This window comes from Colossoma macropomum, unplaced genomic scaffold (genome assembly GCF_904425465.1).
Source record: "Colossoma macropomum unplaced genomic scaffold, Colossoma_macropomum, whole genome shotgun sequence".
Taxonomy (NCBI): domain Eukaryota; kingdom Metazoa; phylum Chordata; class Actinopteri; order Characiformes; family Serrasalmidae; genus Colossoma; species Colossoma macropomum.
In genome coordinates, this window is record NW_023494793.1 from 25307623 (window position 1) to 25324192 (window position 16570).

General features: G+C 38.9%; 1 protein-coding gene across 1 annotated transcript in view; it reads left to right on the forward strand.

The window, feature by feature from the left end:
- Positions 1-16570, forward strand: part of fgd (faciogenital dysplasia) — a 109953-nt gene that overhangs the window by 63183 nt on the left and 30200 nt on the right. The window contains exons 3-4 of the mRNA XM_036578935.1: positions 6573-6753; positions 8947-9601. Coding sequence (XP_036434828.1) covers positions 6573-6753; positions 8947-9601 — 836 coding nt within the window. The remainder of the gene's footprint in view (positions 1-6572; positions 6754-8946; positions 9602-16570) is intronic.

Sequence of the window (16570 nt, forward strand, 5' to 3'; positions counted from 1 at the left end):
AGAAAAACCTTCATCAAAATAATAATTATAATGAAACCACAAATTTTCAGTGGGGTTTAGGTCAGGGGACTGGGATGACTATGCCAAAAGCTTGATTCTGTGGTCAATAACCGTTTTTGTGTGGATTTGGACATATGTCTTGGACCATTGTCCTACTGAAAGATCCAAACAGAGGCAGCCAGATTTTCATTAAAAAAGATCCCCTTGTACTTCATGGCGTTGATGATGCCATGAAATTAAAAGGGTTTCCAGGCCCTTTGGAAGAAAAAAACAGCCCAAAACTTGACAGATCCTCCATCAGTGGCGGTAAAGTTATTTTCTGTATAACCATTCCTTTTTTTTTTTCTTAACGCCAAACCCGCCTTCAATGCTTTGTGGCCAAAAGGCTCTATTTTTGTTTCATCTGACCATAGAACCCAGTTCCAGTCAAAGTTCCAGTAGTGCTTATGTTTGTGGTTAGATGAAAGAAAAGGCTTTTTTTGTCTGGCATGCCTTCTGAATACTGTCTAATTGTAGTTTTGGAGACTTGGTGACCATACAATGCTAATATCTTCTGCCAATCTCCAACTATGATCCTTGGAGGGATGTGTGCCTCTCTAACCATCCTCCTTACTGTACATGGGGGCAAAATACACTTGCATCCTCTTGCAGGCTGATTCACTACAGCTCCAGTTGTTTTAAAACTCTTAATTAGTGCTCTAACAGTGAATATGGGTCTTTTCAGGTGTGTTGTTTTTATTAGCCGTTACCTGATTGATGAAGGTCAGCACATTTATGCCTTGTTTCTTTTGTGTGTACTAGAGCTGGGTGATCTGACCAAAAATGTTATCACAATAAACAAATTTCATATCAGTCGATATCGATACATATTGCGGTAAATGTCAAATCATTATTTCTTTCAAGTTTGAAGGCTGATTTTTGCTCCTGGGTGGTTAATGGTGGTTTTAAACTATCCTTTATGGTCGGAAAACGACAAACACTCACCAAACAGCGGAACAATTCACAAATCTGTCATGGGAGAGTGGGAGAAAGTTTTGCGTCAGCTGTTTTTACCAGCTGGAAAAGCACGGCCACAATTCTTGTAATAATCATAATTTAAGAAAGAAAACAGATTATTTTTAGCTGTGTGGTTACAAATGCTAAACTGTTTAGTTTCTCTACAGTGTCAGCTTAATGCAAACAGCAAACATTAGCTGGCTCGGTAGGTCAATGATGGACCACACCGTCTTACTGCCATGACTCCTACCACGTCAGAGCATATCACAGTATTCAGACACCAGCTAGCAGACGTCTGGATTTCTGTATAGTAGTTTTTTTTGTTTTTGTTTTTTTTGGGGGATTTTTACCCAATTTTCTCCCCAATTTAATCATCTCCAATTCTACCCACTAGTTAGGACTCCCCCAATCACACGATACTACCAATGCTAGGATGGCGAAGGCTGGCAAGCTTCCTCCGAGACCTGTGAAGCCAGCAACCACATCTTTTCGAACTGCCGCTCACGCAACGTTATTGGACAGTTGAACACGCCCGCTGTGTGACGCTCGCTGTGTAAAAGCATTAACTGCAGTGTGATTCTCTAACACTAGACAAACAACATCTTCCTTTTAGGTATGTTTAAACTGAAATCAGTGCTTTTTTGTCTTGTTTGATCTGCAGTAACATCAGTTCGCCGTGCTGTGCGAGTGACAGAGCGGTGCTTCAAGTTGAAAACAGCTAGCCTGGGAAGATAGTGTTCTCCCGCTCTCCAATGCCACACACACCCCAGTTTACTTTCGTTTAAATCAGGGCTGTAACTAACATGAACCCACTTCTTTCTTTCACTTTCGTTGCTTGGGAATGCATTGATACTAAAATATGACTGTTTGAGCACTGTAACACACACAGCGCTGTAGTTGGGAGGTGCAGACGTGATTTAACGCTGCTAAAGCTTGTTAGGATGTTAGAGGTGAGTTCGCTGTAGGACAGTACAGTTACGCCACTTATCTCGTCACTCACACTTGGTCACAGGAGAACAGATCGCCAGTCGCTCCTCTCAAACAAGGAATATATAACTCCACATTTCAGATGTTGCCAAAGTATATTTGGCGACTCATTTCACTCCTTGACCCCCCACCTCTCCAATCATGTCGAAAAACTCAGAAGTGCACCCTCTCATGGCGACAGCCGAGTAGTGTCCCTTTCCTTGCAGTAGAAAATGCCACCAGGGCTGTTGCTAGAACACAGAAGTGTGAGAATGATCTATTATATCAAACATTTATTGAACATTTCTTATATTTCTATTGAGGAAAGTTATATCGCAATAATTATTGTTATTGTTTTATCGCCCAGCCGTAGTATATACTTTAATCTTCCCCATGTTGATGAATGACTATGGGAATTCAGCCTCTTTATATCCCAGTGAAACAGGAAGTCAAGAATGATCACTTAAGAATTCCTGAACGTTCAGAAATAAATCAAAACAAACAAACAAAAAAAAAAAGCCTGAAATTGGCCAATGAGAATATGTGGCCAATGACTGGGCCACTTCTTCTTTTTTTTTAAACATGATAAAGGTTTTTTGTTTTCTTAGTCTTAACTTATTTCAGTTTGAGGTTAGATTTCTCAGATATTTTCAGGGTGAGACTGAGCTAATTAACCATAAAGGCGTCATTGTCGTGACCTTTTTTTTTGACTGACTGTGTGCAGGGCATAAAAAAGGCTGAGCCTCATTGTTTGATCAATGTAAATGTAAAGCAACTGCCTCTAGTAAAGTCAGCTGCTGGAAGCAATCACTTGATTTATGTTAGTTTAAACCAGCACCAATAATTGACAGATGTTTGCCTGTGCCGCAACAGTGAACCATTACTTAGCAGCAGTGGGAAACCCTTGGTCCTCTAAAGCCATTGTTATTTGAAGTGGTTGCAGCTCTATGCCAGGGCTCTTGACAGAGTCACTGTAAGACCGTAAGAAGGTGACATATATGTTAATGTCTGTTACAAGCTTCAAAGAAAATATGGACTGTGTTCAGTCTAAATCAGCCAGAAAGTTAGCTTAGTGCCAACAGACTACCAGAGTCCCACAGGGGAGCTAGCAGAAAATTAGCATTATTAAAGAGCTGTTTTTGACATTTAGAGGTTTGATATTTATGACCCAAACTTCTCTAATAGTCACAGTTACACAGTTTGAGCCATGCCAAAATTGGGACACTCATCAAAAGCAAGATGTGAAAGTATCAAATCAAAGGCAAATTTTCATCTGTTAACACATAATCTGTTGTGTCTGTTGTGTTAACAGTGGTCATGCATGAGAGTGCTGCATAAAGAGCTGACCTTGCAGCGCTGAATTCTGTTCACATGTTCTGTTCTAAGTAGAAGGAGAATGCTGTGAGTGGAAGCTGAAGCATATGGCCTTGAAAGGAGAGATTCATGCTTGAAAACCCACAAAATACCAAGAAGTAAAGCCTGAAGTAGCTGGCAGAATTTCAGGGCAAGCAAAAAGACTGATCAGTTACAAGAGCTTGCATTGTGTTTCGGCTTCTACTGGTTGGCATAACAAGTTAGGGAGCAAAGAGAGGTGGTTCACATACGAGCATTGTTTGTTGTGTAATTTTCCTGAATAAATTGGTACATACCAGAAATTCTTCTTAAATATTATCTGATCAGGTTTTGGCCTCTGAGTTGGTCACAAGCCTTTAAGTTTTACTGACCGTTTTAGGATTCGAGTTTGGTTTAGCAGCCTTGATAGAATTGTCTTTCATTCCTGAATTTCATCATTGTTTTTGATAATCTTAACTCCTGCCTCCAGCTTGGATTAGGGTTTGGGTTCTAATCAATCAGTGTTGTTTGACGAGAGGCAGTTTGAGGCACCTCAGAAAAAAAACAACTCGGCAATTCATTTATTTTGAGTGTGAGTGAAAAAAAACATACTGGTGATCAACACTACCCTTAAGCTCTAGCAGAAATATAAATAGTTACAGAAGTTGTTAAAATTTTTCTGTCCAGGGACGGATCTGGGGCGGATCTAGAGTCAGATCTAGGGGCGAGGCTACAGGGGCACTGGAAGACTAGTATGAGTAAATTATCGTTGTTTGCAACCAAGGCCGTCAGGTACCTTTTTGTTTTCGTCTGAAGTTGATGTAAAATACGTTGATTTTTGTGGACTGTACTCCTTATGAGAGCTGAGTGACCATTTGCAAATTACTTCACAAGTGGCAATCGTAGGGGTCAAAGCACTTCACACGTTGTGGCACCAGTATAGGCTTTTGAGCAGATAGAACACAAATGACAGTGAGTTTTTAGAAAAGCCTCTACTTATAATAACTATTGAGGAGGGAACTTAAAAGGAGATGTTTGCCAAATTTTGTACGCACTGACATTGGTATGGTAAGCAATAAGTTATTTAAAACAAATATTTCAAAATACCTGGAAAGCAGTACAGTTGTTGGCATGACTTGAATTGTCATAGTTGTTGACCTCAGTGAACTGAATCTTTATCTGTCAAGGTTACCCAGTCCTGGTCCTGGAGATCAACCAGCCTTCAGGGTTTAGCTCCAGCTCTTATATAACACACCTGATCCAGTTAATAGATGCCTTCATTGAAAATTAGACACAGGAATGTTGGATCTGAACTCTCCAGCGTGGTGGATCTCCAGGGCCAGGACTGGGCCCCTCTGTTCTACAGCAGTTCCCTGTTTACCCATATGAATGCACCATAATGCTTCATTTTCATTTAAAATAACTAAAGTTTTGTAAGGTAAATGTTCCAAGCTTCTCAGCCCTGTACACTGAATTGGTTTCTGAACTTGTCCCATTTTTCACTGCTTACGAATTTGCATGTCTGTAATTGGTGTGATTAAATTTTACCATGTCTGCTGCTGAATGTAAAACACTCTAAATAATATGTGTATGATGCGAATAATATACACAAATATATAGATATTGAGAGTAATTATGGCACTCTTTAAGGCATTTATTTGGCCCTGAAATAATCTGTGGCCCCATTATGGCCCCACCTAAAAAAAAAAAAACAAGTCCTAGAATTGCCAGTGGTTCTGTCTGAGTCAGAAGGCACGCTCAGTTCAAAGCCATGGGGAAGTGTTGACTCAAACTTGCTTTTAAGGGGCAGCTAGATGTCTCCCTTCTCCAAGGCAACTAAAGTTGCATGAAAGCTTTATCATTGGGAGCCAGCCTAACATATAAGTGAGAAACTTGCTATTATTCTAAAATATTTTTTTTTAAATAGTCTTATTTTACACACAAACCTATTGGTTTAGTTGATTCCACCGCTGCACCAGCAGCGACGGTACATGACTGACTGTGGCATGTAGGCATGTAAATGTTGCCATGGTGATAACATTATTGGAATGGCAGTGGCATTTCTGCCAATGTGTGGGTTGATGCCACTATTTAATCCAAAAAAAAAAATGTTGTTATAGTTCAAGTTTTGTTGTACATAACAGTTGTGGCTGGACTTTAGCTACAAACATTCAGTCACCATGATACTTCTGTTGTTACTGACAGCAAAAATTGGGACCCTTAATGGACCGTTCCACTGACCCCTGCAGTACTGTGCTGTTGCTGTAGCAGAATTTTTCATCACTGCTCCATTGAAAAACATGGATATCTAGTTTGCGGTCATCCGTCTGCCGTTATAATGTACATGAAACATAGTACCCTTTAGTTCTGCCACTCGCCACTGTGTATAGTTGTGCCAAATATGCATTATATTTGAGGGGCAACAAGAGAGACCATGGCCATTCGTGTCCACTCCTCATGACAGCCTCTACTACCACCTGTTGTTGAGGTGCAGTAATTGGTGATGGTGGCTACACTACAACGAGGGCCTAGTTAGAGCCTGTTTGGCTGCACTGCTATTAAATATGGTCACTAGAAAATAAAAGACTTCCTGGTATCGCTTTTTCTGTCCATTCTGGTTCTTTTAATTTTCATGTGTATTTGTAGGAGCATGAGTGTGCTTGACTAAGGCTGTTTTTTTGGTAGCTGCTCTATTAAGAGAGAGAGAGAGAGAGAGAAGGGAAGGAAGTGGGAAGAGCACAGCTCGGCGCGACAGCCCGCACATATCTGCATCCGCAGTGTCATTTCTCGTATCAGAGCTCAGTGTGATATGTCATGACACATGCCTCTGCCAACAGCATGCAAAGAGCCCTATATAAAAAAAAATACAAAGTGTTTGCATGTTGTATTTGTGCAGAAACTATGTATTGTAAAGTCTGACCTTTGTGTCTGTCTGTGCGTGTGTGTGTGTGTGTGTGTGTGTGTGTGTGCATGTGCGTGTGTATGTGTGTATTATTGTGCAACCACAGTGAATGATTTCTGCTTCCTGTTCTCAAAGCAGGAAGCTGTCAGTCACTGAGTTGCCCGAGTCTGCACCTTTCTGTCTTCTCTTTAAAGCTGTTTTGTTTTCTGTTTTTGATATTTTGCTGTTTGTTTTGTTTTACCTGTCAGTGGATTTGGATATAACTAATATGGAGGCTTCCTCACTTGGATGCAAGCTGGAAAACTCGAAGTTTGCTGTTGCTGTGGTGATGAAACTTGCCTGAATCTTTCTCCTCCTGTCTCTCTCTTTCTTTCAGTGCCCCCTAAGCCTGCGCACCTGCTGGCTTTGGGGCAGGACAAGCAGCTACTGCGAATTCCTCCGGCACCGTGCCGCCCTCTCCCAACCCCTCCACCCAAGCCCAAATTTCTGGCCTCCGAGCCGAACAACCAGCCTGCCAAGAGTGTGGGCCTACTCATCGAGAAGTTTGAGAACGCCAGGTAAGGATAATATAATTTTTAAAAAATTGTTTAATGGTAGTAGAATGTCATCTTAGATACACAGTGAGGAAACACATATTCAGAAACTTATTTTTTTTGTTATTTAACATTCTTCTATTTCAGATTTACTTACAGAATGTCGTTTGACGTTGTACTTATAAATAGAACAAAGACTGGTTTAAAAAAACAAACTTACAAGGGAAAACATATTCAGAACTTTGTTCCAAAGCCATTGTTGGCTGTAACAACAAAGCTTTGAGACGTTTGTGGTAAGAAGTAATTAGCTCTTTGCAGCACTGTGGTGCACTGGTTAAATGTTGGTCCGTTCCTCCTGTTAAACCATCTTAAGTTCCCCAAGGTCTCAAAGGTCCTTCCTGATGGGCTTGCAGTTTCAAAAAGTTCCATAAATTTCAACGGGATGCAAGTCTTAAGTTACATTGGTTGTATGTTTGGGTTTGTTGTCTTGTTGATATGTCCATCTTCTCCCCTATCTTGCCCAATCCTCCAGTATCCTTCGGTACATCACTCAATCCATGTTTGCCTTTGATGACATGTAGTGCTCTAGTACCATTTGATGAGAAGCAGCGCCATATCATGATGCTCCCACCTCCATGCTTCACTGTAGGTGTGGTGTTCTTGGGATTATACATGCAACCCTTCTTTCTCTAAACACAACGAGCTGAATTGTTGTCTAAGAGTTCTATTTTTGCTGCGTGTAACCAGAGTATGTTGTTCTGAAAATGTTCTGATCTGTCTAAATGCCTAAATGTGCAAATTTTAGAGGCAGATCTCTGTGCCTCTTTTTTAACAGGGGATTTTTGGATGGAGTGTAGGACTGTAGGAGCTTATTGCATGAAATCTTTACATGTCTGTTATAATGACACCTGGGGCAATTTGCACAAAAAACGTTTTTTTGGTTTTATTTGCGCCATTAATATCTAGAAGTTTAACATTTACATATTTGTGTATTTTAATATGTCTGAATACTTGGCATAGTTTTTTTGTTCAGATTTATTTGAACAAAATCAAAAGACATTAGGTATATACAATACCACTATAAAAAGAAAATCCATATTGTTGTGTGACAGCGATACCAGTATAGAAGATATGCTGCCCTGTCGGTGTGTATGATACACTCGATACAATCGAAAGACTGATCAATACTTGATTTGGTATCCTTGTGATATTTTGAACATAAATATGAATGAAGAGAAGTGATACCTATAATCCTGTTGTTGCTTACGACGCTAGAGCTGGAGGGAGAAGGAAGTGCTATTGGTCCTGATCGTTCGGTATTCAGGCAGTGCAATTGCATTAAATTACATAATGTCCGTTCCCCATGATGCATTGCCGCATATTGTCACAGTTTTGCACTGTAATATCACTGTCATGATGCATTGCTCCCCTACTGCCCAATATTTAAATGCGTGTGTGTGTGTGTTTGACCTTTTATTGTGGTCAATATTGCTGTATTTGCAGATGTATCTTCCTTGTCCTTGGAAATATTGGTTCTGCGGTTGCAATATGAGGAATAGGCCAAGGCCAGACTGTTGTCTCACTTTCTCTTACTCTGTCCTCTCTCTCTCTCTCTTTCTGCTGCCATAGGTCAGATGGCAATAGCAAAAAACTAGCTTTAATGCCCAGAGAATTAGTTAGTTAATGTTCTGAATACTCATAATGAGTCATTCCATGCTACATTAGTGGGGCTTATCACTACACATTACACACAAAGATAAAGAGTTGACAGTTGCTGTTGGAGCATTACTTTACAGTCAGTGTTAATCAGATGCAAGGAAGGGAAGATGGAAAATGTGAAGTCTTTTCGTCTGTATGTGTTGACCTGTGACTCATTGGCAAGTGATATACATCTTGTAGTTGACATATTTGATAGTTCTCATTTTTAGATTGTTGAATACTACATGATTATTTAACTTCTTAGACATTTTATGTGTTATTTCTTGAAACAAACTAAATTATCTGCCTGTGGAAAATAAATAAGTTTTTCCATAATCTTATCGTGAAAAATATTGGATATGTCAATTATAATTAAGATATTTTCACTTGCCAAGATATATTTTTTTATGCAACATACTCCCAGTAGTGCTACACAGCTCCTGTCCTGCAGCTTTAAAATTCACATAGAATAATTCATGTTTGTTGATTAGTTTGTGTGATTTGTTTATTGCCTCTTAGAGTCCCAATTCTAGGAGTCCAACCAAGGAGTCCTCTACAGCTGCACCTGAGCATGGAGGCTTCGCCCACCTGTGTGGGTGACTCCGCCCCCGAAAATCCAAAGCAGCTTCAGCTCGACGAACCAGGGGCCAACTCTTTCTCTGTGGATGAACTTGCACTTAATCCCCTTCAAAATTCAGAGGATATGGATTTACCTACTTTAGACTGTTTACGAATTGTCTGTGCAAACGACACAGGTAGCCGAGACGAGCTTGACCACGGCAAGGAGTCGGACATTAACCACAGTGACACAGATGGCAACCACAGCGATGTGGAGCGCCTCCTTAGCGAGTTGGAGCGTAACCATAGCGACACAGAACATGACGGTGGTAGTTTAATGGCGGTTCCTTGCAACGTACAGGATAACGAAGTGACGGAAGCGAATGGGAAAATACCAAATCGCGACAGCGGGATCGATAGCCCATCTTGTGGAGCCGAGGGAGAGGTTTTTCCAAATGAGGTCCCTATTGAAGAGGAGGAGAGGAATGATAGCATTGCCACGGAAACGGAGAGCGTGTCTTGCGTCACCACTGAAAATAAGCGGGACTCGACACAGGATGAAGACAGTGACTTGGATGAGGGGAGCAGTGAAGAACCAGAGAGTCTGGAAGGCAAAGTAAGATGCACATACATACATACATTTACCATCCAGTTTATAGGAATGTTTACCTTAGACTTCCACTCACTGGCCACTTCATAGGGACTCGTAAGAACTTTAATGAATCTATAAGGTCTACATTACGAGGGTAACAATACACTTAGCTCACGATTCGATTCGATTCAAAATACTATGTGCACGATTCAGTACTCTCACAATATTTTGAGGTTTGAATGAAAAAAATGATAACTTATGTTGCTGCACAACTTACTACCAACACTAGAACTGGGAGGCAGGAAGAGTTTTAGATTACATTGATTGGTGCTGATCATTTGCAAACTTTTGTGTTCAGGCAGTGCTGTTGCATTATATGGCATAGTTAATAGAATGTTCTTTCTCCATGCTGCTTTATCTCTGTCTACAATGTACATTACATTGCCATATCACAATGTCACATTGCGGTGTAACACCACTAGTCTATATAGGTGGCTGTAGTTACAGTTGCGGATTGTGGCCCATCTGTTGTGCACAGTTTGCCAGCCAACTTTTAGCTCATTTATTCACTGCAAACACACTCACATGCTTGTGTGTGGTGCTGGTGTAAGTGTATTTGGCAATGTGGCATTACTAAGGTTGGTACAGTTTGCCGAAGGGCAGCATTCATAAAGCTATGAGTCAATTATATGGATCTTTCTACCAAACTGGTTCAGCCTCAGAGTTTAAAACCCATTTAGGACTTCTAACTGACTAGGACGTTAGCCTAAAATCCTTTTGCCTTGAACGACCCTATGCCTTAATGCTTATTTTATTGAAACAAATGACTGAATATTGTGTTTTGTCACTACCAAAGAAATCATAACGAAATGTTTCAGTTGAGACATGTTTAGCTAATTTGAGCATAACTCATAGAAATACTAGCCAGTACATGACTAGCAAACACAGTTTTGAACAGTTGCACATTTAAAATCATGGTATTTCTCATTAAAACACAAAGATTTAATTAATTGCAGAAAATGATTGGTGAGAAACTTTGTGATAAACTGCTCACCATGTGGCCATGAGGGGCAGGGATGCAGTCTCACTTCCTGCTCTAAAATGCAGGAGTGTAGCTAAAATAAGGCTCTGCATATACACTACAACAGTTATTATAAGTTATTTTATTTAAAAGTTAAACTTATTATAAATCTAAATCTTTCAGCTTTACTTTAAAATAAATCATAAAGATCTAAAAAAAATACATAATTTTATTTTTGCAAGTTAAAACTTAGGATTTGGGACAGACGCCTCTCAATGGAAACTACAATAAATCATTATCTTGTATATATTTAACTTATTGCTATCTCAATTAATCCATTACTGTCTCCATTAATGCTTTGGGTTTATATAAACCATAACACAATCCTTGTTAATATCTAAGTCCTAAATATGAACGTGTGAGACTGCAGTCTGAGCTACTTCTATAAAATGGTCCATGTAAGCCTTTTATGACAACTTACATAAACCTGTGTAATGTTTTCTAAAGTCTTATTCCAACAAGTGTGTTTCGTCTCAGCAACTGCTATGACAACTGACATTTGTTGGAATAAACCTAAATAAATGTTTGTATAGATTTTTTATCAGTTGTCATGAAAGGGTTATATAGGTGCCATGTAGTCTTATGAACACTGGTTTTACATGTGTCAGTGTCAGAATGGTCCACCACTTAAAAATATTCAACCATGAGTGGTTCAGAAACCACTGATGACCATTTATGAAGTACTAGAGGACAGCTAACCCAAATTGTGCATGGCGACAGACTGATGGGCTATAGATGGGCTACGTCAGCTTCCTGTTTATTCCGTCTTACCTTAACTTCCTCCCAGAAATGACGCTTGTGTGGTTTTAGAAGCTCACAAATGATACTTAAGAACTGACACAGCTGACAAAGAATTCCTGGCCTCCGTGGTGGTGTGTGTTGATGTGGTGCAGTGTACCTAATAGCGCTAGTAGTCATACTTGAGTAAAACTCATGATGCGTTTACTAAAAATGACTCAAATAAAACTTTTAGAAGTGACCCATGAGAACAAGATTCAAGTAGAAGTCTTGAAGTAATAAGTCATATTAGGCTGGCTTTATACGGTAAAACTTTGATGTAACTTTAGTTGCTTGAATGTTGAATGAAAGTAAATAAACAAAATTTTTATTTAAAGTAACTTGCAACTTGTTTGAAGTTCAGCTGCAGCAGTTGTGGTCATGTGAACTTTGTGACACCTTCATGAAACAGCCGGTCAAAATGCAAATAATGCATCATATGATCACATAGAACAACACAAAAAGTTGATTTCACTGGTATAATGGACAAGAAAATAAAAAAGAAGATGGTTGAAAAGGAGATCCTTTAGACTGACTTAATGTAAGCTTGGTGGTTTTTTATTCTCAGTCTCCTGAGCCTTGACAGCCATGCTTCTCACGCTGAGACACTGACGATCCTCGTATGGTGCCGTTCTCCAGTAACATGTTTTATATCACATTGCCTGCTGTGCCTGCTTAAACCAGAGAAATGTTGTTCTTTGTTCAAACCTAACTTTGTTTTCACTATGGTTATGGCTTGGTAGTGTTTGCCATAAGTATAATTAATTGCTTATTTACAGCCTATAAATCACTTCTTGTTAAAATAAATGAACGCTTGTGCAGCCTAAAGGTGACTGTTATTGTAGCTGTGCTCTGTCTAATTGTTCTTAATAACTGATATAATCACAGTGTAAAAGTCTTTTAAGCCCAGGTTCATGTTTCGTTAGTGGAGCTATTCAGTGTGTGGAAGGCTGCTACATGGCTTTATTAGTTTAACAAGCACGACAACAGGTTGGGGGGAAAAAAGTTCTGCCTTGAGCTGCTACAGAAGGTTCTGAAACCTTAAACGAAAACTCATTAAAAGAACGAGACAAGTGTAATTAGTTTTGTGCATTAAAGTTTAAAGCTGTTTTCAGACATTTCAATTGTCCACCTTTATCGACAGTCTCGGTAGAAACTATCGGCGATTGATTATGCTATCATCAGTCAGCTCAAGCCTGTTAGATGGTCCTTCTTACAAACCAAAAATGAAGTCTGCCATCTGTATCTAACAAAACTATGTTACTTTAGTATGCTTTTGCAAAAAAATGTCCATGCAGCATGCACAAGCTGGTCATAACCATGGGATACCAACTGAGTGTGGAGAGCACTATGGAGTCTTTGAGGGGATGTGTAGCTGCTTTTGAAAATGTGGTGAAGTAAAAGTGAAAGTCGACAAACATTTACACCCAAGGGAAGTAGAAACATCCCAAAAAATCTTTTAAAAAAAAACTTTTGTAGAGGAATTTTTCTTTTTCATTGCTATGCATCGCTGGTGTTGCATGAGCTGTTCATCTATGAGAGTAGGTCACTGTGATCTGTGTGTGTGTGGGGAATATGTACTTGCCAGCTTGTTCCGTGTTTTGCTGACCTACACCACTTCCCACAGACAGTGGAAAACTACTGTTAGATGTTACCGGCTAGATTCTGAGTTTGTGCTTTTGTTTGACTGTACACAGTCAGACTTCTGTAGTCATATTCTTAACAACCTTGAAAGAGCCAGCATACAGTGGGGTCCAAAAGTTTAAGACCACTAGTGAAAATGCTTTTATTTTGCATTTCTTTCTAATTTGATAGCAATGAATGAATGAATTTCAGAATTTACTAATATGTGATATGTCTTTTTGCTTTAATAACTTGGCATGGACTCTACACATTTGTGCAAAACCTTCTGATGAAGAGATTAATTCTTACTGAGAGTCTCTGAACATGAGCTTCACTGAAAGAGATAAGACTGAAAAAAAGGCCTCAACATGGTCGTCAGTTTGACTTGTGAGCAGAAATTGTGCAGTATCTTGAATATTTTGTCTTTGTTTTACTTCTCATAATATTTCTTTGTTTCAGATGTTTCAAATTTCTAAAACTTTCTGTTGTTCATTTCCAAGTTTAAATGGAAAACAAATCCCAGATTTAAATGGGATCTCAGCGTTTTGGTCTTATGATTTAAAGAAGATAAGCATTATTTTAAATGACAGCTTGCTAGCAGACACTCAGTAGTCACTGAATATTTCTTGCACTTTTATGTCACGGAATTGTTGCAGTCTGGATCTTGTGGCTGATGTAAATTAGCATACACCAGAAGTGTGTCTTTGTGGTGTTATAAAAAGTGATGAACGTGAAAGACAAAGTGTTTCTGCTTCGTCTTCTTCAGTTGATGGTAACTGTGGCAGTGGCACTGCTGTTTCTGCTCTCTTATTTTGGTTGTTGCTCATGTGGTTGGAATCATCAGCATCGTCGTTTCATGTCAACTCTTATGCGTAGACGTTTGTATCATAGTTTGAGATGACAGATGCCAGGCAGGCAGAGTAGTAGCAGTTTCCACTCTATCTTGTAGGTTGTAAAAAGGCCTGTCCTGATCTTGACGTTTTAGCTGACAATAAATTTGCCATATAAATAATTGCGATTAACAATACAGGGTGATTCAAAAAGATTCATTTGATTTCAAAGCACCATATTTTTACAACCGTGAGGCGCCTAGGAACCAATCACATACCAATTGAAAGAGGGGGTCATAGAGTTTCTGACTGTCACCGGAAGATGGCTCCCTTCAGTCTGCGAGGAGATGGTGACTCCTGAGCAGAAAGCGTTTTGCGTTCTCCACTTTAATAAGAATGAATCTGTCATAACTGTGCTACGTGGTTTTTGTCAGTAGTGAAGCTCCAACAGCTCAGAGTGTTCATTGTTGGTTCCACAACACTGTATGTTCTCCAAAATCGCATCGAAAGAGCCGAAGTGTATCGTGACACCCGATATGCTCAATTGAGTATGGGATGAATTGGACTATCGCGTTGATGTTGTCCGTACAGCTGGAGGAGGTTCATATTAAGCACTTGTAAAATTACATAATAAACTTTATGCTCACTTAAGCCATTTACAGTTTACTGCATTGTTCTGTAATGATTCACAGGTGAAATAAATCGTTTTGAAATCGGATGCATCTTTTTAAATCACCCTGTATAATGTCTTTTTTATTTGTTCATTGTTTCAACTATCAAAGCTGCAATATGTAAAGAGTTTTTGTTAATCCAAATTGTAAGAAGTAGCATTATTAAGTTAAAAGGAAAAAAACAGGCTAAAATATGCTGCAAGTTGCCTTGTAAAGCCTGAAATAAGGCATGGGAGTTTTACAGACTACGACACACATATTACACGTATTAACATCATGTGTGCACGTTCAAAAAGAAGGTCTGGCTAGATGTTTAGGCCTCAAATGCAAAATCAACTGTATACCGATGAAGTTATGATGACAATAGTATATCTTTCATTTACGTCCTCAGAAGACACGTCCTTCCACTGACTGAGCTCTTTTCAAAAACTCTCTTATCGTGCTTGCAGTCGTCAGATTCATCCACTCAGGGAAGGAGTCCGAAGCACAACCGATGCTATAAATTGTTCTCCACACTTTTGTGCAGTTATACATTTCCACCAGAGAGGTCCCCAAATCCGCTAATCTTACATAGTGCAGCTTTAAAGTACAAGCCTAAAGTAACCATATTGGCTGATTATCTTACTTAGACATTCCCGACTGACTACAGAAACAGCTCAAGCTCAAATAAACAAACGTTACTCACCACGGCCCTCTAAGCTTCTTATATCACCAGTCAGAAGTTATGATAACTCTTGTTTTTCAAAGACTCCTGATGTGTCTCTATTAGTGTATCTTCTTGAAAACAGGCCTTGTAGTAACAAGTTACATTTTTCTCAGTTACATGTACTTACATTCATAGAGTTGTACTTTCCTGAGTATTTTCAAATAATTTTACTTCTAGTCCAGTATGTTAATGAGGAAAATAAGCTACTTTTTCCCCAGTTACATGTTAGTCACCAACATTTATGAATAACTCTTGTTTTGCGGTCAGTGTCATTGTGTTAGTTTGAAGACAGGATACCAAAAAGCATCCCAAACGGATCTCAAAAAAGAAAAATACAAGTCTAATAGAGTCTAATAAACTTCAATTCCTGTGCTGGTACTTCTGGTATTTTGTTCATTTAAACCTGGAAATATTTAAAATGAAAAGTTATGAAGATGAAAATGAAAAAAAATGTTTGGAATTATGTGCTCTTTCTAGGTCACCATTTAAATTGTAGCAAATTTGTGAAATTGACCATGTTAGGCCTCTGTACAAAAATGTTTTTTGTTTTTTTTTTTGTTTCATTCCTTCCATTGAAGCTTGTGTTCAGACAACTCTCAGGTGTATTTGATCTACCGATCAAAGGCTTTTTCACAAACTTGTGAGGTCCATGCCAGCTTAAGCACATGCTACCAATAAAGAATAAGGGGGACGTAGCAAATACTAAGAAATGCATGTAAACAGTCCAACATTCTACTTTTCACTCAAGTGTTGTGCTGATAATTTCATTTTTTAAATAAAAACTTTATATTACATTAGAAAAGAATGCGAAATAGAAGCATTTTCACTAATGATCTTTTGGACCCCACTGATAGATACTGAATGTACGGAGTTGCGCTGCAGAGGTGTTTTTGTTTACTTGATACTTTTTACTTCTGCTTAAGTAGTTTTTGGAATAGTACTGTTTACTTGAGTCATTGTTTCACTTTAAGCTATAATGTATTTACTTCAGTATGGATTTAGGATACTCTACACACCTCTGGCTAGATATTAGGGGAGAAAATGCATCAGTGCTAACAAATTATGTTAATGTTGCTGAAGTACACTCAGGCTGTTTTACGAATGTAAAACCCCAAAAAAAGCTTGCTCTGTTGTTTTTTATCTGGATTTGTTCGACGTTTCAATACTGCATAAATAGTCCCACCAGGCACATTTGTGTATTCTGTTTATTTTTAAAAGTAATTCAGATTCGTTCCAAAATAATCTAATCAAATTGAAGTGAAAGCTAGCTGAGATTCCATGATGTACAGAATTACTTCCTAAAGA